At 39.2% G+C, this 21,674-nt stretch overlaps 1 protein-coding gene across 1 annotated transcript in view; it reads right to left on the minus strand.

Annotated features, from left to right (window-relative positions):
* Nucleotides 1–287: 287 nt before the first annotated feature.
* TGFBI (transforming growth factor beta induced) overlaps nucleotides 288–21,674 on the minus strand; it is a 56,067-nt gene continuing 34,680 nt past the window's right edge. The window contains exons 7-16 of the mRNA XM_042454279.1: nucleotides 20,872–21,084; nucleotides 19,895–20,032; nucleotides 18,403–18,539; nucleotides 17,209–17,345; nucleotides 14,713–14,843; nucleotides 10,164–10,288; nucleotides 8,018–8,120; nucleotides 4,802–4,881; nucleotides 4,602–4,626; nucleotides 288–2,140 (exon numbers count right to left, since the gene is read on the minus strand). Of these exons, the coding sequence (XP_042310213.1) occupies nucleotides 2,082–2,140; nucleotides 4,602–4,626; nucleotides 4,802–4,881; nucleotides 8,018–8,120; nucleotides 10,164–10,288; nucleotides 14,713–14,843; nucleotides 17,209–17,345; nucleotides 18,403–18,539; nucleotides 19,895–20,032; nucleotides 20,872–21,084 (1,148 nt within the window). The 3' untranslated portion in view covers nucleotides 288–2,081. The remainder of the gene's footprint in view (nucleotides 2,141–4,601; nucleotides 4,627–4,801; nucleotides 4,882–8,017; nucleotides 8,121–10,163; nucleotides 10,289–14,712; nucleotides 14,844–17,208; nucleotides 17,346–18,402; nucleotides 18,540–19,894; nucleotides 20,033–20,871; nucleotides 21,085–21,674) is intronic.

Raw genomic sequence — 21,674 nt, forward strand, 5'->3', positions numbered from 1 at the left:
GACTTGTCTACATGGACAATTTACCCCACATTGCTCCCAGGCTTGCTGTGTCCTCTTTACACGATGCAGGACCTAACTCCCAAACTATCTTCATGGTGTCCACTACCAGTTCAGGGATTGCTACCAAAAGGCAGTGCTCCAAGCTCTGGGAAAGAGCAATACTGCCATAGGTCTTTCTCTGTAGGGGTATTCAAAGTACCAGAGAACTGAGATAAAACTGCATTGACATGCTGAAGTCATTCATAATATTTACAGAGAGCACTTACATATTTAAAATAAAGCCCAAATTTTATTACAAATGAATGGTTTATTTGTAGATTTTGATGAGGGAGAGCACTATGACCAAATTACAGAGGGGGTGCATTTTCAGACTCAGGAAGAACAAAAGATATTAAAGTTAGAACCATATGTGTAAACAAAAGCTAATTGACAGCACTGACCAGACCATAGCTTATATCATGCAAATTCCCCAACATCAACAAAGAGGCCTTTTTTGGTTAAAAACAACAGCACAGAATTGCATGGAAGGTTGTCAAAGCACAGGAGGGAGGAAAATGAAAACCACCTGTTCTTGCTGAAGTGTACAAATTGTATAATTTTGAAACTGCATGCAAGGGCCGTTTAAGATTATAGGCCACAACAGAGATCAGAAAAGTTACTTTGTTGCACTGCAATTCCAATAATCTCCCAATCGTATTGGTGGGAGTCATGGGAGATTATGGGTGTCATGATCTGTCAAGAGTAACCTTTCAAGCTTCTGGATCACAATTCAGAGTGCTCATATTAGCCTGTGTGATACAGTAATTCCTTAATGTTCACACAATGTGTGACAACTGGATTATTAAATAGCGTGGCTAATCCAAAATTACCCTCTTGTCCCTCAGGTGTTGTGGGGCTACAACACCCACATCCCTCACCACTGGACATGCCAGCTGGGGCTTCTGGGAGCTGAAGTCCAAAATATCTGGAGGGCCAAATGTTCTTGGTCTGAATTGAGATTTCTTCATGCTGTGATACAAAAAAATCAATCATGATCAGCACTAAGGTACAAGCACAAGCTAATTATTATATCACTGCAAATACAGAAGTGAATACCAGAAGAGCATTTTAACTCTCCTCAAAAATATTTCACATCTCTGAAATATGAAAAGAAAATGGATCTTTTACTTTGCTGGCTCCCAGGGATAACTTAAGCCCAAAGGAGCCACCAACATGGGTTTTCAAAATGGATGTATATAAGAGGGCAGAACAATCTGAATGACTGCATTTTTCTGCACAATGCATAGCTTGGAAAAAAGTCTACTTTTGGGGTTACAACTCCTAGAATTCCTTTGTCAGCACAGCACACAGGGATTCTTGGAACTGTACTCCCAAGAAGTAACTTTTCCAAGTTCTGAGGCAACGTGCAGGAAAAAAAAAAGGGGGGGGAGGGAAAAAAATAGAGTGGTTGCCGACTTTTTCTGAAGCCAAAGGCCCAGTTCATAACAATCTCTGGGGAAAGGACTCAAGAAAAGCATATCAGCTAAGGAAAGCCCAATGACACAACATGTGGGAGGTCCAAGGCACAATGGTCAGGTAAAAAGATCTGTCAGCAGAGATGACAAAGACATCCTTGAAAATCTGAAGTACGGCTGCCTGCTGGAGGAGATGCCATTGGGCTAAGATTAACTGTCTGAGCCAGCATACTACAGTGTGTCCGACAGATTCTTGACAACACAAATAAGACTTAAAATATGTTCTTAACCACTGTCCTTAAACACAGATTTAAGCGTGATGATCGACTACAGTCATTCCATGTTCTTGCCCATCTTGAAATGTGGCCTAGATTGTTTGGGAGTATTTGACTCCTACCTGAGGCTCCCCAAATTATCAGCTACAGTTGAGAACAAAATTAGGCTTATTAAACAATGGGTTTTATTTTTTCTCCTTCATTTTTAGTTGAGAAAAATGTAATCTTTGCATAATACATCGCAGTGATGATTTTTGGTTTTGTTTTTAAAAGGAGTCCTTCTCTTCAACAACCCAGTGGCCAAAGTTAGCTGAATCCTTGGTTGTGCTTTACATGCAGAATTGCCATCATTTCATTGCTGCTGTTTTTGTTGTTGCTTCATTCTTGCTAACAATCTGGAATATACAGGAGCTGGAAGAAGTGGGGAAAGCAGACACTTTAATGAATACAAGCATGTTAATCATACCTGCTTATTGCCAAACTTCCCCTCCCCCAAAAACATGTTCAGTCTGAATTAAATTCAGCAACCATTTATCCTGTCTAATCTATTTCTTTGTCAACCTGTGTTCTCAGCTCAAAATAAAATATGGTTTAGAATAGGCCTGTGGTGTTTGTTTTGAACATATGCTGTAATTGTGCACCAGCTCACACATATTTAATTCTACTGGAGTTGCCAAGCTTCACTAAATGAAATTTAGTGGAACCTGGGGAAGAGACTGTGTTATTTCTCTATTTTTATTTCATTATATAATGGATCTCTAAATGGAATGAAAGACAATTTTAATGCATTAAAATATTTGAAAATATTATCCACCATTTAAAAGCCCAAAATGGCATAAATGATTTAATCATCTCAGAATTCTGTCTCCTCATTCTGACACATGTAAACCAGGCCTTTTTCTTAAAGCTTGGCAGACAACAGGCTGGGGATGGGAACAGTAAATTTTGTACAATTGTATAACTGTACATTATTATTATTATTGTTATTATTATTATCCCACCTTCCTCCTGGTACAGGGACTCAAGACAGCTTTCCACTATTGTTGCTAAGATACAATTCCAAGGAGCACTACCCAGCAGAGCCAAACATAAAGAGTTCTGGGACATGTAGTCCAACAACATTTGGAAAGCTGTATGGTTCCCATCCCTACAGTAGACAGATATCTATAAAAAGACCATGATAGGGAGCATCCTGCTGTTAAATGGATAAGTAATTAATGTAGGTGATTGGAAGTTATAGCTAATGCAAAATGTGACAGCCACACTGTTATCTGGTATGAGCTTTAGTTGCACATATGACTCGTCTTGCACAACTGCACTGGCTGCCAGTTTCCTTCCAAGTTCAATTCAAGGTGCTGACATTGGCAGCAAAATGGTTTGTGGCCAGGGTAACTGAAAGATTACCTCCTCCCATATCAACCTGTCCAGATTCTGATAGGCTCAACAGAAGCCCTATTGCATGTCTCACTCCCCTTAGAAACAGTAGCAGCACCTTGTTTATGGAATTGCCTCCCAAGCAAAGTCAAGTTGCCTCTGTCCCTTTTGACCTTCCAGTGGCAGCCAAGAGTATACCATTTTCTTATGGCTTTTGGACCCTAAAAGCAGGATTAGCTTTTGCAATTGCTTCAACTGTATGTGTGTTTTAAAACAGGTTTTAAAATATGCTTTTGATTTGTTTGAACTTAATGTTTTTATCTATTGTACATTGCTTCAGAGGCCCTGGTAGGCTGACGTGATCAACAAAAAATTAAATAAATAAATAAATAACTAAAATCGCCTCACAAATATCTGCCATAGCATATAAACATCATGCATTTATTATTACAATCATGAAAATGTACTGAGAATCTGGCTTTTATTTTCTTAAATGCTGTTTAACTAATCACTGGGTACTGCAGGGCATATTAAAGTACAGATAAAACTGGATGAATTATCCAAAATGAAACAAATGGGGAAGTAAGAGGATGAAATGCTAAACTGAAAACAATGTCTACCTCCATAAATTATGAAAAATAAATATTTTGAAATCTGGACAGTGTGTTCCATTTGTATCGGTAAACTTGACACACTGAAGCCATTTGAATGCTGGCTCAGATAGTCATGCCAAGGCGATGGAATCATGAACGGGAACTTGAACTTTCTTCATCTAACTTCACTAGTATTTGCCAAGTTTGATGTGACAACAAATACTGCATGAACTAACCATATCCTGGGTTCCTTAAAGCAGGGGGTTAATAACACAGCGTCTCTCAAAATTTCTCTCCTTGCATATTGTATCCCTCTTTCTTGCTAATTATTCTGGAGGGATAGGAGGGGAACTTTAAATTTCCAGCACTACACACATAGTCATAGGTCCTTGCGTTGTTTATCTTTAGTTTGCAGCATTCAGCATTACAAATACCTCACTCACTGGAGTCTTTGCATATATACAATGTGTCATGGTGAGGTTTTGAAAACATCACATACCTATAATACAATGAGGCTTCAGTGCACACTGTGCTTGCTCAAAGAAGGAATCTGAGTTTATCTAATCCATACAGAATGTCTGGGGAATGTGTCTTAAGCCCAGTTTTTGTGAGACTGCACCTTACATTAGCCCTATCTGGCACAGTCAGCAGTTGCAGTTCAACAACTTTTGGAGGGCAAATATTCCCAGTCCCATCCATACAGAGATCAGCTGCTGCTGTTGGCACTGAAACAGCAGAGTCAGCAGTTTTCACCCTTGCATATCTTGCATCTTGCTACTCACACTATCAAATCAGTGAGCTCATCCCCACCATTTGGGATACACGACATTGAAAAACAAACACATAATCTGAGAAACCCACCACCTCAAGTAGGCCAAGATGTGTAACATACAAAAATCACTTACCTAGCCGAGCACTTCTTAAAGAAACCTGTCAAAAAGAAAAGGAGAAAGAATGTGAAATGCATATGTATGTGATCATACCTCAGCCAATCTCTCCCATCATGTAAGCTGAGATCAAAAATGGGGTCTTGATCCCCCATGGGTTGTCTCCCAACCCCTCCTGTAGCACACACCCCTATATGTTGGCTGAGTGTCATGCTTACCTTGGATAATGCAGAAGCATGCCTGAAGATTTCCATTGCGGGGTCTGTGGGTTCATCGCTCCTTTCATTAGTTGTATAGGCTAGAGAGATACAATATGGACAAAATTTCAATAACCTTATGAATATTTTTCTCCTTCCACTGATTAGCAGATAAAATCTACATTGCCTGTTTTTGAATGTTTCTATTTTGGAGGTTTCTGTTTTGGAATTTTGTAGGGTTGGGAACACCCTTAAACACAGAAAATAAAACAGAACATAAATTTGTGAAATAAAATGGAAGGTGACAAAGGCAGCTTTCTTACACCAGTGTAGCCTTAGAATCATAGAATCATGGAGTTGGAAGAGACCACAAGGGCCCTTGTGCTACCTCCATAGACATCTAGTTGCACATTGTAAGACAAAGGATGCTACACTAGTGATGCCTTTTAGTTGATGGGGGTGAGAATGTTCCGCAAATATGTCATCACATTTTAGTTTTGGATACCACATTCCATGTGGCAACTCTTGCACTTTTGGGCACTGAGAACATGCTAAAAATTCAGGCAAGACCCTACAGTCATAGAATCATAGAGTGGGAAGAGACCACAAGGATCATCCAGTCCAACCCCCTGCCATGCAGGAAATCTAAATCAAAGCATCCCCAACAGATGACCATCCAGCCTCTGTTTAAAGACTTCTAAGGAGGGAGACTCCACTACACTCCGAGGGAGTTTGTTTCACTGTCGAACAGCCCTTAACTGTCAGGAAGTTCTTCCTAATGTTGACATGGAATCTCTTTTCTTGGAGCTTGCATCCATTGTTCCGGGTCCTGTTCTCTGGAGCAGCAGAAAACAAGCTTGCTCCCTCCTCAATATGCCACTCCTTCAAATATTTAAACAGGGCTATCATATCACCTCTTAAACTTCTCTTCACCAAGCTAAACATACCCAGCTCCCTAAGTCGTTCCTTATACAGCATGGTTTCCAGACCCTTCACTTTGGACATGTTCCAGTTTCTCAACACCTTTCTGAATTGTGGTGCCCAGAACGGGACACTGTATTCCAGGTGGGGCCTGACCAAAGCCGAATACAGTGGCACTATTACTTCCCTTGATCTAGATACTATATTTCTATTGATGCAGCCTAAAATTGCATTGGCTTTTTTAGCTTCTGCATCACACTGTTGACTCATGTTCAACTTGTGGTCTACTTGGACTCCTAGATCCTTTTCACACATAGTTTCATTCAGCCAGGTGTCCCCCATCCTATATCTGTGCATTTTATACTGGTCAAAGACCGAATAAATTTTATTACTATTACTATATCTGTGCATTTCATTTTTCTGCACTAAGTGTAGTACTTTATATTTCTCCATGTTGTATTTCATTTTGTTAGCTTTGGCCCAGCTTTCTAGTCTATTCAGGTCATTTTGAATTTTGATCCTGTCCTCTGGGGTATTAGCTACTCCTCCTAATTTGGTATCATCTGCAAATTTGATAACATAGGGTTGCCATAACTTAGAAACAACATAAAGGCAAACAACGCAACAAACCACTTTCCAAGAGACTATTTGCTTCTCATGGCTGGCACAGAAGGAAGTGATACCCCAAAGCTTTGGCTAATATTCCTAATACAATCAATTGTATTACAATAAAGAAAGAAATTTACTACCAGTACATCAAAGGCTGTGTGGGGTAGTGGTCTGAGCATTAGACTACAACTCTGGAGATCAGGATTATGTTCCCTGCTCAGCTATGGAAACCCATTGGGTGGCCTTAGGAAAGTCACATTCTGTCAGCCTGAGGATGACCATGGCAAATCTTCTCTGAAGAAACTTGCCAAAAAGACACCTTAGGGCTGCCATAAGTTAAAAATTACTTGGAAGGACACAACAACAACAAACATCAAGCACACATTTTAACACTGACCAAAACATTTTCAATAGATTCTCTAACCTGAAGGAGGGTATGCAAAAATGATCAGGAAACAGGGCAAGTAAAGGCATCTTGACAGACAAACTATGGAAAGGCAACACACATTGGGATGCCAAGTGGTAGTTTTAGAAGCTAATTCCTGCCCCTGTTATCAGCCCTATTGTAAAATGATGGATGTAGCCCTCAACCATCTGAAGCAAGGGGTCTTTGGCCCTCAAGATATTTGACACAATTTGAGGAATGGCTGCAACTCTAGTGACAGCATGGCAGAATTCACATGGTAAGCTCCCATACTAGAGAAAGGTGGAGTGTAAAATCAGTCAATCAACAAGCAAGCAATTTATGGGGCATGTTTTAACATTGCCAGTGCAAGGCTCTGAGAAAAAGGTAGAACTCATATGGCTGCTTTACACATGAGCTGGAACAAACCCCTGGCTATTATTTTCAATCCTTTTCTGTTACAGAATAGTCTTCTTTCCCCAAAATGTGTGCTTCTCATTACTGAGATTCTGCTAGATTCTCTAAATGATGCTGAGAATCTATAGTATATAGAATCCAGTGCAAATGTAAGGACAATTCCCTTGGCTTCACCAGGTGCTGACCTTCAAAATAGCCCCACATATTTCTGCAAGAGTACAAGGTTACTGTCAAAGGAAATGATGACTCACAGCACAGTGGAAATCACTTTTCTTTTTAACTCCCAGAGTTTTCAAGCACACTTTTTTAAAAAGATGTTTATTTGTTAGAAATACTTATAAGCTGAGTTTTGGCCAACCAATCCCTTGAAAGCAATGTACAATTTAAAACAACAGCAGAATGAAAACATATGAAAAACATTCTTTAAAATGAGCCAGAACCATATTGTAAAAACTCACCAGAGCTAGAAAATTATTTAAAAACTATGACAAAGTTTTATAATTTTTACTGTCCCTGTAAAACTCTGGAGGGATGGGCCCAACCTGACTGGCTTCTTGTAAGGAGGAAGAGTTCCATGGTTATAATTTGGCTATCTATATAACACCTACATGGTATCTATTTTTTGGTCTTAAGTCTCACCCTTGAGTACACAAGCAAATCACTTTAATGTTGCATGCATGCCCTTCTGAAATGAAAAGGACTTTGGAGACTGGAACTGTAATACTGCTCTGGAAAATAAGAATCACCCTCTTGTTTCCTGCTGCACGGGAAATGGACTTCCTTTTACAATCAGGAGTTTAGTAGTGCACTATTAACTGATTAGGAAAGAGAAGCAAACCTGGGGGAACGCATAAGATCTCTTCCAGACTTGATCCAATTTGACCTACCTGGTGGTTGTAAAACAGTATTCACTGCATAAATCACACCATTAGTGGCCATAATGTCGGCCTCAGCAACAGGCTCCTTGTTGATGTGTATTACATCATTTTTCTGAGGTCAAAGAAACAGAGATAAAATCAAAAATATATGCTGGGAGAAAGATCTGTCCCAAACTATATACAACTGTCACACTTAGAATGTCAACCTAAAATTCAAAAGGAGAAATAAGCTCCTGCCATGACTTTAAGTACACTATCTCTAAACTGAGGCTGCCATACATCAGACACATAACGTGAGATGACATGACTAATTGGAAAAGGCAGTAATACTTGGCAAAGTGGAAGGCAGTAGGGGAAAGGAAGACAATGTTATAGATGGATTGTTTCAATTAAGGAAGCCCCTGAGTCCGCAAGAGCAGATAACCGGGCCCCTAGTGAGGTTTCTTCTCCACACAGTTACCACAAGTTGAAATTGACTTGATGCCCTGGTGGCGCAGTGGTTAAATGCCTGTACTGCAGCCACTCACTCAAAACCATAAGGTTGCGAGTTCAATACCAGCAAAAGGGCTCAAGCTTGACTCAGACTTGCATCCTTCCGAGGTCACTAAAATGAGTACCCAGATTGTTGGGAGCAATTAGCTTACAGTTGTAAACCACTTAGACACTGCTAGTTCAGTATGAAGTGATATATAAATGAAGCTGTTTGATGTCAAATAACAACAACAACAACAACAAAGAATTTGAAAAGGAAATTGCCAAGGCAGGATCAGATTATAATTTCCATGACATTTCCAAACAGCTGAGGTGTGTATGTTTCTTTGGTACTTTGATAACCACACCAAATGGACACTCTGATCCAGACTGGCTCTGACTTCCTAGCTCCTGTCACATTGGACTTAGGGAGGAATCAGAAGTCTCCTGTTTTCTGTATTGTTCTTGTCTGAGAGTTACAATGAAGGCCCTAGTCTCTCTTCTCCCTGACTAGTCAGCCTCCTGTAAGACCCCACTTTATTCCATTCAGAATGCATGGTGCTCTTTCCATTCTGCAGGACTAACAGGTGGGAGATTAAGCCTTGGGCTCACCCATGGAGAGAAAGTATCAAATTAAGTTTGCCAGACAAAACATTATATGCTCGACATCCCTTACTAGATTTCCTCTAATGCTCCTTTCCCTTCTAGTCTCTGTGGCTGAATGAATCAGTGAGAGAGGATTTGAGCATGAGATTTCCCCTTCTGTGTGAGATAAAATCCACTTTACTGTCAGAATGAAGAAAGCCAAGGACAAGGAAGAATGACAGAGAAGATGGAAGCTTGGAGCCTTTTTCTAATCTTTTCTTTTTCCCACCTCAGAAGAACCTCTTGGAATATTTCCCCCCTAAACACTGTTAACTGGTTCATACTGAGAAGAGGTATACTCATTCCCAGCTGTCCTAGAAGCATATAATCATATGTGTGGGAAGGAATCCCATATTGAGTCTAACCTCCTATTCAATGCAGAAACTCCAGCCAGAGGATCCCCTTTAGGTAGCTGTCCAGCCAGGTTTTGAAGATGTCCAGAGAAAGAGGCTCCGCCACCTCTCTAAGGTAATTGGTTTCATTATCCAACAGCTCTTACTGTCAAGATGTTCCTTCCAATGTTCAATCAAAATCTTCCCTTCTGTAACTTCAAGCCATTAGGCCTGGTCCTACTCTCTGGGGCAACAGAGAACAAACCTGCCCCCTCCTCCCTGTGACAGCCTTTGAGGTATTTAAAGAGTGCAATCATGTCATCCCTGTGTGATTTCTTAAGAAAAGAATGCCAGAAAGAATCAGAGCAACAGAAGAGTACACAAGAACTGAAATAAAAGGTTCAACAATAAAGAAATTGTCCACATATCATAAATTAAAGCTATCTGTGGAGAAAGAATTCAAACCAGCCATCTGGGACAGAAACAGATTTTTCTCTAACACTAGCATTTAATGTTTAAAACTTCCTTAGGCTCCATATGGTAACATTCAATCTTATAGCCCTCCCTTTTAGTAGGGGGAAGAGATAAATGAGAAAGCTGTTCTTAAAAGTACTTTAGAACAAAATGATTGAGCTTGAAAGGAAAAGGGAAACAAGAGGTTTCTTTTTTAAAAAACCGTAAAGGGAATAGGTTAGGAGTAAACTTACAGAGCTGACTTCCAGTTTATCACCCTGCAGAGACTTGATTCTTACAACAGCACCAATTGCTCCACTGACCAATATTTCATCTCCAATGTGGTATTTCAGAATGTTGGCAAGTTCTTTTGCATTACCTGGGGGGGGGAGGGGGGGAGACCAACAACGTATATGGTTATAGTTCAAAAACTCAAATCTTTAATGGTTTTTAAAGAAGAAAATAAAGCATCATCTTGGGATCTTGCATAGTATGATAAGCACATGGGAAGAAAATACCAGAAAAATATTTCCCCTTTCACCAGAAGCATGCAGCTGTTCCTCAGAAAGAGTGTGCAACCATTTTTCTTTATGATGTCAACATCCAGATTCTCTTTTATGCATGGAGGTATTGTTTCCAGCTAGTAAACTGTTTTTAATACTACAGAGCTGAAGTATTTTATATAAGCAGCAGGAGAGATAACAACAAATTGCACAGAATCTGTCAACTTCCTTTGGTTAGTTTTCAAGTGTAAACATGTGATCTGGCTGACACAAAAGTTTTGGAAGAATAGTACAGAATAAATATTTAAGAATTTGGACTCTGTCTTAATAGAAATAATGAATTTCCATCACTCTGTTTTAACTTATACAATGCTTATTTGACATAACACCATTTCCTTGATATATTTTTTGGCCTCCCCAAGCTGCTACTGAAGCCTCTAACAATGCCAATTTCTTCCATATTTTTTTTAAAAGGAATACCAGCATATAGAGACATTGAATAATAGTAGCTGTCATATAATTTGATCTCTGGCAAGTGCTTCTAAAAGTGAGCCTCACTCTGATGGAAAAGAATGGTTCCAAAGTTGCTCGTTTTGGAAACTGGTCATAGTAAAGGTAGAAAACGTAGCAAGGAAGGAAGAGAATGTTTGGTTCTGTGTGTAATGTGTCTTTAATGCCTGGTTAGCCATCTCCATTCATTCTTCACAGACAGCCAGGCTCCCTGGCTAAATGCCAGTGCTTGCATGTGTGTTGTGTTTGAGTGGTATCAAAAAGCTCAGAGCATATCAAGTTGACTGGGGAGAGTGATGGTGAGTGCACACTTGAGCCCATTGAGCACACTTGAATCAAGGCAGGTAACTGCAACTCAGAAGCCTTCTTGATGTATATGACCTGGCAGCAGCTGTGCAGGGCCTAGGGAGGAGAATCTCCCCAAGGGGTGAGATCTGGCAGTGAACCTTTTACTAGCTCCAACAGGAGTCTAGGGCTTGCAAAAAAACAAACAAACAAACAAAAAAACCCTCCTCACATATCATGTGTGCCACATGGGATACAAGGCCTAGCAGGAACAGCTGCAACTTCTTCAGCTACTGGGTATCAAACTTCCACTTCTCCCCCACTGCTCTTGGTTGCTGTATTACTTGGTTCGCCAGGCTTCGTTGAAATTTTGGCCATTGCCCTTGTGCCCATTTCCACAATCAACTGGTCCAGAAGCAGTTCCAGGGTGGCTCTTAACCCTTGCCTGCCTCACCCCACAACATCACAAGGATGCACACTCTGGTCTCAAGTTTGGGCCATTAAGTCTTGGGCAGTAGGATGTGCTGACCTGGCAGCTCTATGAAAAGAATGGTAACTGGATTCCCCTTGCCCTCACAATCATTCTTAGGACTTTATCATACAGAGGCAAATGGTTAAATCCTGTGCAGAAATGGGATTTTTAAGAACTGCTTTTGCAGGTTGTTTTTCAGATGCATTGGCATCAATTGACTTTATCAAATGGAGGCAAATTGGAGGCAAACTGGTTAAATCCTGTGCAGAAATGGGATTTTAAAATCGGCTTTTGTGGGTAGTTTTTCAGACAATGTTTGAATGAGAAATAATTAATTAATTCAAATGCAAAGTCGACAAAACAGACTCTTTTTTACTTTCGGGAAGTTCCTGAAAGTAAGTATTGTCGACTTTGTGTTTGGATTAATGTTGTGTTATTTCTCATTGACACAAACATTGTCTGAAAACTACCCGCTTTTGTGGGTTATTTCTAATTTCTGTTCAGGTTAAGCCCGAACGTTGTGTGAAAAACAACCCACTTTTCCTGGGGGGGGGGGGTGTCAGTTTAATTCAAGTTTCTGTACAAGATCCGTCCCATGTGATAAATTCCTTGATGAATTCAGAATCACATTTTGGATGAAACATATATGTACACCACAGACTCCTACATCCTCTGACAACCATTCTTTCTTTAGAAGACAATAGTGGCATGTCAAAGGAAGCAAGGAACATGCCACTAACACTTTCAAATTATTGACCTGTGGATTGCTTTGGTACAGAATATGTACTTTGTGAGAGCTTATGTAGCGGTACAAGACTGGAGACAGTGACTGATTGATTGATCCACTTGTCCTTGGCACTGGATTGGTCCTTCTTTTTAACATAGGTGCAAATTTAAACCTAAGCTATTGAGATTTAGAAACAAAATTTAGAAATATCTAGTTACAAGGGAAGAAGAAGAAGAAGAAGAAGAAGAAGAAGAAGTCGTCTAATGTGACAGTGTATAAAGACATAAAATCATATGGGCAACAAGAGGCATCTAGTCCAAATCTCTATAAGTGCAGGAATCTACTGTTAAAGCAAGCCTGAAAAGTGGTCCTCCATTGAAACATATCTGACAAAGGAAAGCACACCACCTTCCATGGTAGTTTATTCCACTACTTTTAAATTTAGATGCTCAAATCCAGAATCAGAAGCCAGTGTTCATGTAGGGGGCATACCCAGCTTTGATCCAATAGTCTACCAAAACCTAGCATGTTTTTAATCATGAACTTGCACTAAGATTTTTGTGGGGGTAGTTCATTAGGGCCAACCTGGCATTAAGTTTGTGATGTGAGAAGTGATCCAAAATGCAGACACTTTCAAAAGATAAAAGTGATTAAACAAGAAACCACAGCTGCTGCTGCTGCTTCCTCTCCCACTACTTACACAACTCTTTGCTTTGCTATATGTTCCCACTGACTGTGATTCACTGCTTTCCGAACAGTAAGCTAAATATTTTACTTAGAAAGCCCAAGAACATTTTCACTGTACACATCTGGGATGTTTCAGCTTCATAGCTGCTTAAGGTAGCTACAAATCAGTTTATGAAATATTTGGGCAATAAGCAAGAGAAGAAATGTGCAGAGTGCTGCTCCACGAACTTAAAAGGAGAACAAGCTCTCATAAGCTGATGCTGCATTACGATGTCACAAACTGGTTAGGCTTTAACAGTGAACTGGAATTTCCCTAGAACAGTGCATATTGGTCCTGAGCCATAACTATTTTTCAGTCCATATTTCAATATTTACACAAAAGATGACTGAACATGTAAGCATAGACTTTCCTTACAGGGCTTGATGCTGATGCTTTCTAAAATGTGACTCATTCTTATGATAATAATCTGTGTGGTCCAACATGTAGCAATGAAGCAGCTGCCTATGGTAAACCCTTGTACAAAACATGAATGCAACAATGCCATCCTACTCATGTTCCCAAGCAACTAATAAATATGCACTGTGTAGTACCTCTGCTAATAGAGGGAATACATCTCCATCATGACTAATAGCCACTGTTAGCCCCATTATCCACAATCTTCATTTTCACTAACACAGCTAAAATTTATTGGCATTCATTGAAGACCAGATAGCTTTCTTCCCTGTTGCAATACTTGATAACTATTTTACATATTAATGTTAACCAAAAAAATGTCCTGCAGATAGAAGTATCAAAGTTAGAAAAATGTAATGTGCATTTCTAAGTTAGCAAAAGAAAGAAAGTATGTTCTGAACATACAAGAATCAAAGGTGCGGAGGTTGATAATGTCTTTCTGGCTGGCAAATACTTTGGAAAGCCACTGAAATTAGGCATTATTTATTAAGCAACTAAGCATGCATGGATACTCATTGGAAGAATGGATGAGGAGAAAATGAAGGATATTACAAACTGATCTCTAAAGACACATGAGCAATTTCTCCCTCTCCAGGTTCCTGCACCACTCCCAAATGTACTGCAAAGCTGTTGACCAACCTCCAAGAGGCTTATCAGTTGCACTTCCTCCTTGGTAGAAGATGCTAGTTTCTGTCTGGTATAGTAATAGTTGTTGCTGCAGCAGCAGCACTAACTCTATTGTATTTTTATTCAGGCTTGCAGATATGAATATCTCACAGTCTGTCTACTCCTAAAGCACTCTTGGTGTGGAACAAGCAGAAAAATATCAACTACATTCAATGCTAGCAGTAATAAATAGCAGTAAAGAAAGCTTGAAGACTATCCTGGTTTGTTTGGAGTTTTTTTTAGAAAAAGAAAGCCAAACAGAATTAATAAAATGGTTCCCTGGTCTCTTAATAAAAAGTTCTAACTCCCAGTGGAAACCTGAGCATCTTTTTTGTAAACCATTGTCTGCATCTCACAGACAAGCAGACCAATCCAGAATTGCCTGTCTTTTTTTTTTTAAGTGAAATAAAATAAATTACTGCAGGCTCACTTATTCAAAGAATACACAAAACATAACCTCAACACTATACAACAGCAAAGAAGATCTATGAATATTTACCCATAAGTTTGTTCAGTTCCCCTTGAGGCATGGCTCGGAAAGCTTCATTGGTTGGTGCAAATACTGTGAAAGATCTCGGTCTATTCAGTGTCTCTGTAAGACCTGCAGACTGGATGGCAGCTACTAGAGTACTGGAAGGCAGTTATATGCACAGCAAAATTAAATTAAGTATTTCGTGTTTTCTAACAGCAGTTCAAAAAGTCACAAGGAAAATACAAGGGTCCCAAGTCTAAAGCTTCACATGCATCCTGAGCAAATTCTCCATTCATTTTGTCAGAGGACACAGCTTCATTCAGACAACCTTTTGCCTTGGAGCTCAGGTATGTGCAAACTAGTATTGGACTAGAGAGCATTAAGCTGAGAATTTGCCAAAAGATCTGTCTGGCTGCTGATTTTTTACATTTTCAGTCCATCTGTTCTTAAGAATGATCAAAAGTGTTTCAGCAGTTGGACTGTCCAACCTGCACAGGTTCATCCAACATTTGAGAGCTGAGTGAGCAATCTCATTCGTCATTGTTTAACATAAACCACAGCCTCTAAAACTGAGGTCCTCAATCTGAAAAATGGCATCATTGTTGATTTACTAGTTTTCCATCTTTACTATGGAAAAGTTAAAGAACACTAAATACTAGAGGTATTCTAGACACAATAGGATCTAATGAAATTATAGCTCTTGGCTGCATTTCAGTAATTTAAATCCAGTTGCTTATCCCAGTTAGAAATAGATCAATTGACTTAAATCAAATTTAACATTAATCAACTGAAGATTTTGTTGTTTTGGATTACATCTTCACATAAACAGTTGTCCTAAGCAGCAGCATAGTGCAATAAAAGCCATCCTAGACATCATCCTTGTGCTAACTCTGAAAAAAATATGCAATTCTTAGCATAATGGGCTTTATTCGAATGTAAAAACATAACTGGAAAAAGGCCACTGAAGCAACTGCTGAACTGTAAGTCAACACTTGAGTAAATCCCACCGATTCAGTGAGCTTATTCTATTTAAGACTTTTTTTTCTTTTTTGAGTGAATACCGGGCAGAAACTCTTTTAGACCAAATTGTAATTTGTCACTTCTAATCCGTTTTATGTATCTTCTTTAAAAACAGATAAATTTTCACTAGGAGTATGTGCCTTCAAGTCACCTATTATGGTGACTCCATTAATTTCATAGGGTTCTTAGGGAAGGAATACTGAAATATTTCTTTCCCTAAAATATAGTCAGTTCCTTTCCCTAAAATATAGCCCTTAGCACTTGATATTTGTTGGAATTCTTCCAGGACTGACCTTGCTTAACTTCCTAGATCAGATAGGATCTGGTGCCTTTAGGGTATGTATTTGAATAAAATTTAGATGTATTATGCCACTGAGGCAGGGTTTCCCTGAAAAGCCTAGAATATAAATGTTTTGTCTATTTATTTATTCATTATGGAAGAATCAAACATTCAGTTTAAACTTCTCACTAACACAGACAGCCATAGTACAGAGAACTATATATCATTGCATTCATCTTCTGAATTCCTAGGCTCTGGAGTTCTTCTTTTCACATTGCATTTTTACACCTTTAGACTCTTCCTTAGACCAGACCTTAGACTCTTCCTTAGACTTTCAGGTGAAGTAACTTTTTAAATCTGGTAATCAAGAAAAAATAAAGTTTTTTGGGGGGAGGGGGAGGTTTCAAAATGTTAACTCTGTCTAAGAAATTCTCAATGTTTTCCCCAGGACAAAACATTAAGTGTCTCAACCATATGAATGAGCAGCTGACCTTACTTGTAAGGGAAGTCACACATATTTCCATCTGAAAAGGGGTTCCTCCATAAGAATTCTATTGGACTCTGACGGCAGTGACATATGCTGGCATAATTCTACTTTACACTTGCGTATGTTTTTTTCCCCTTGTCATTGTGGGTGTTGGTATTCCAAAGACTCCAAGGATTCACTGTGGTACTGCAATACTGCAACAACCATTCTGTTGCTGGTAAAGAGCAGAGGGAATTGTTCCCATAGCCAGATACTGCTATCATCTGCTGAGAATTCTGAAGGACCCTAGTAGAACTTGGCAAATATCCTCAGTGTTCTTCAATCTCCCCTCCACCTCTTCTTCCCACAAGCCATGGAATGGTCACCAGTGGCTATCATAGTATAATGGTGAGTCCTAGGGCTAGGGACAGGGGAACCACAGTAGAACTCTTATGTTATGCTTGACCATGTAGGATCTTGGCCTTTCTTTTTAATATGTGAAAGGGACATAGGAAGCTGCCTGAATCAGTGAAACCACTAGCCCTTCTCACTCAGTGCACTCTATCTTTAGTGCCATGATCACAAATGAAAATACAAAGCAAACTGAGGACAAAGTAACTGACTAAACAGGATGCCAACCACAGACATTTGCTTAAATATGTATAACAAAATTAGTATCAACAAATATGTTCTTACTAAAGCAAAACTGCTAAACTATCCATCCCACTCCACAGGCAGTAAGAACTAAAAAGAATACCTGAAACGATCATCTGCTTTCAGCACATCCATCACAGTTCCAACTGGGGGAGTCACTATCTTGTCAACAGCAAATAAGGTGCCAAATCTCCCTCTCTTGTCATGAGCAGCAATGCAGGCATTTTCAATACAGAGATTCTACAAGAAGAATTGCATTTTTTAAAAAAGGTCATGAAAGTCTGAAAGGATTATTGACATGTAATGCAGGCACCAATTTCAACCCATTTTCCCAATTATCTGCACCCCTGCTAGACTGGATGATTTCTTTTGAAGATGTTCTCCAATCTGTGGGAGACTGGGAGAAAGGGCTGCACAGAAGGAGGAAGGAACCACCTTTGCAGTGAGCTTGAACTCTTCCATCTACAGTAAGAAATCTATTGAGTCTAATTTAATCAATATATGATATTGATGATTATACCTGGATTTTTAATGATGTAAATTAATTCTAATCATTTTTATTAATTCTATAAAATACAATATTAGTATTGAAATCTCTTCACTGGCTGCCAATTAGCTTCTGGGTGCAATACAAAGTGTTAGTTATTATCTTTAAAGCCCTACATGGCTCAAGTCCAAGTCACTTGTGGGAACGCCTCTCCCTACATAATCTGCCCCGCACTCTTAGAACAGCTGGGAAGTTTTTATTAGAACATCATAATACCAGGTTAATGACAACCTCCCATAGGGCGTTCACTGCTGCGGTCCCAAAATTAGGGAATGGCCTACCGGAAGAGATCCATATTATCACTATCTTAGAGGCCTTTAAGAAGGCACCCAAGACGGATCTCTTCAGGTGAGCTTATCCACCGGACTCCATATAAAAGGTTATGACGATCGGCCCACTCTTGACTATGTTGTTGGCTAATTGTTGAATTGCTATTTTAGAGTTGTACAGTAGCTCAAGTAAGGACTCAGGAATGGCGTGGCCTGTGTTCAAAATCTTTGCTTTGCCATGAAGTCCCTGTTTGATATAACTTCACAGAGTTGCTATGATGATAAAAATGTAATAAACATGTATATGCTCCTCTAAGTGCCTGGGATCTGAACATGATAGACAGGTTGACATACCAATGCACAAAATTCCACACGCTTCTTTTAAGGAAGTTTATATGTGAAAGATCACCTATACTTTTAGGATATGTGTATTTCTATCTCCAAATGTGGAACTGGAAGTTATAATTAAATGTAAACGTACATTGCGGTATACAAATACTCTCAGTTCTTTGCCACTCAGAGTTTCTAACTTTTGCCCATGAAAGAGGTACTTTGAAGAAAGCTGCTCTTTAATGATGTGATCCCGGAGCAAGTTCCGATCTGCAGAAGGAGTATGACCTGCAGAGTGAAACAAAATCAAGGTTCATAAATGGACATCAGTCCAATTAGATCTTCTGTTGCTTGCACCCTAGAATCTTGTTGGAAAGTATACAAGTGCTGGCAATTGCTTGCTTTTTGCAGTGGAAACAGTCTCTGTAAGGAACAAATTCAGTGTCAACAACTCATGAAGAGATGCCTATATAAACAATTTTCCTTACTGATGGAAAATCATGATTCATGTTGGTATTGTCCTCATCCATCACTCTGATATTTTCCAGAACTAAAAATGACAACAAAAGGGTTTATATTTCCAAGAGAATGCACTCCCTAGTTCTACCTTCCCTGATTACTGCATACACTGACTTAAACCCACTCCAAATTCCCAAAGTATGTGCACTTGAATTAGCTTCAAAATGGAAGGGGAGGAGGAAATCCTGCTCCACTCAACATTTTTTAAAGAACATATTTTTGTGCAGTACACACCATCTGTTTCATAGCCCATACCTCAACAGCATGGTCATTATTGGTCCTCTACAAGTAACCTCTCCTACCTCCCCCTCCATTAGTATCAATGAGTAACAATTACTCCAGAAAATAAAAGGAAGAAGAAAACAACTATTCAGATATTCTGTTATAAAAGCAAAACAAACAAAAACTAGAAAACTTTGAAGACCAGCAATTTTATTCTGGTGAAAGTTTTGATGCATTAGAGTCCACATAATGAAAAGGTTCTGGCAAATGCTGATGTAGCTACACATGAGTTTCTGCTTAGGACAGCACATAAACCATTCACTATTCTTTTAAATTAAATTTTCTTATTTCTAAAATAAGAGTAGAAAACAGATGATCAAGAAGCAAGAAATAAAAGCTATTTATTGTAAAAAGGTAAAGCCTCTCTTCCCTTATTTTCCTTGTGCATTTATTATTACACGAGCAGGCACGAGAAAATGAAGGGTATGGCCTTAACAGGCAACCCTACTAATTAAAAAGGACTTCTAGTACTCAGCTGAAGAGTATATGGAAGACTATAATCCCATATGAGCCTGCTCCAGCTCTGAGATCTTTGAGGAAGATCTACCTCTTAGTCATGCCATCTACTCAGGCATGACTGGTGGGAACAGAGGACTAGTCCTTCTTGGTGGCTGCTCACAGGTTGGAACTCCCTTCCTAGGCAGGCAAGGATAGCTCCCTTTTTGCTGTCCTTCTCTTAGCAGGTGAAAACGTTTCTGTTTCAAGGGCTTTTAATAAGGTGCTGCCCTACTGATTTTTATCTTTAGTCCTTTGAATCCATTTCTTTTGAATGGTTTTAATTCTATAATAATTCATACTCTAATGGTAAGCAGATGGCTTTATATAAGAGTTCCAGTGCTTACCTTTGTAGAAAGAGTTGATGGGCACCAGAAGTGTAAGTCGTTCATTTCCAGTGAGATGTGAACCAAGACCAGCTTGTTGAAAAAGTTCAATAGATGTTGAAACATCGGACTCCTTGCCCAACTCCAACAAAGTTTTAGCTTCAATTTACAAAAGAAAAGGAAAAAAAGAGTGTCTTTATTCCACAATTATTAATCGTTGTTGAAGAAATAAGTCATAAATTTTCAGAGCTTCTAAAACTAAAAGATGTTGTTAAAAACATATTTTCAATGCCATACATAGCATATTTTAAGAAAAAGTATTCTAAGTTAATATTACAACAAGATGTTTTTGAAATTAAGCTTCCATGTTGCTTTTGAAATTAAACCTAACGTTAGATATATTTTCCTCTGTTAAAAACCAGAAATATATAACCTCCTTCTGTTATTTCCTTTGGCAGATGGGGTCTTAGATAACTTGGGATTAGAAAGGAAAACAATGAATGACCTGGATACTGGAACTTAGGTTTGGGGCCATTTAGCTCCTTTCAGGCATTCAAATGAATAATGGAAAAGGAAAGGGTTTAGGAACTTTAGTTCAAGAGCTTTGCAAAACTGCAGTCTCTGACTACCCCAGCCCCCAAATCTCCTCCCACAAAGAAACCTTCAGAACTTTGCACATTCATCATCTACATGCATTCAAACAAATGAAGGCATTCAAATTGCACCACTGCATCTTAGCATGTTTGTTGTTCCAGTAGATCCCTTGTAATGAATACAAGAAATTCTGAATATTTCTCCACAAGGACAGAGATGCTGTGGGACCTGCCTACCCTTGTTTTCCTCTTCACACATTGACTTTAAGTGTCTGAATGATGCTACAATCCGTTCTCCCATGCTCTAAGAAAATAAGCCAGTTCAGGGTGATTAAGACATTGGCAAGTGTAAATGACATGCCTCATTTTAAGGGACAGGAATAATAGGAGAGAGGAAAGTTTTACCTGAATCTGGGATAAGTAGTTCATTGACAAAATGTATCACACCGTTGGTGGCTATGACATCCTTGTTAGCAATAATGGGCCTCCCATTGAGGGTCAGCTCATCACCATTACAGCCAATTTCCAACATGTTGCCATCCAATGTTTCCATGGATAAGCCCGCAATAATAGCTTCAGCACACATGGCTGATTTTAAGATGTGGTTGTTCAACAGGTCTATATGGGAACAAAACAGGATAAGCATTTATCAAGCAGCTTGGAAATTATCTCAGGGGAACATGGATTGAAAAGAGTACTCTGGCCCTACTCCCCAAGAATTTATTTACATCTTGCTGTAACAGGAACAGATTGGCAAAGGAGATCTTCATAGCCCACATAAGCATCAAAATGTTAGCAGCTGGACATAAGGTAAAAAGTTACTATTGATCTTCTGGCCCATTCCTTTCCTCCCAGTGTCATATGGCAGTAGCTCCCACTCTTTGGTCATCCAGATGTTTTGGACTTCAGTTCCAAGAATTCTTGACTGTTAGCCAAGTTGGCTGGGGCTGCTGGAATTTGAAGTCCAAAACACCTGGAAGATGAAAGGTTGGGAACATCTGTCATAAGATGAGCACAAAACCCAGTATTCTTTAGCTATGTGCAAAATTTTCTTATTGTTTCAAAACACACACACACACACACACACACACACACACACACCAGAAAGTATGGTTGGGACACTAATTTGTGAAAACAAACCCATGTTTTTCACAAGGCTAAGTTTTCTTTGTCAAACTTATATTTCTCCTGTTAATTCAAGGGCCTAC

This window comes from Sceloporus undulatus, chromosome 2 (assembly GCF_019175285.1).
Source record: "Sceloporus undulatus isolate JIND9_A2432 ecotype Alabama chromosome 2, SceUnd_v1.1, whole genome shotgun sequence".
Taxonomy (NCBI): domain Eukaryota; kingdom Metazoa; phylum Chordata; class Lepidosauria; order Squamata; family Phrynosomatidae; genus Sceloporus; species Sceloporus undulatus.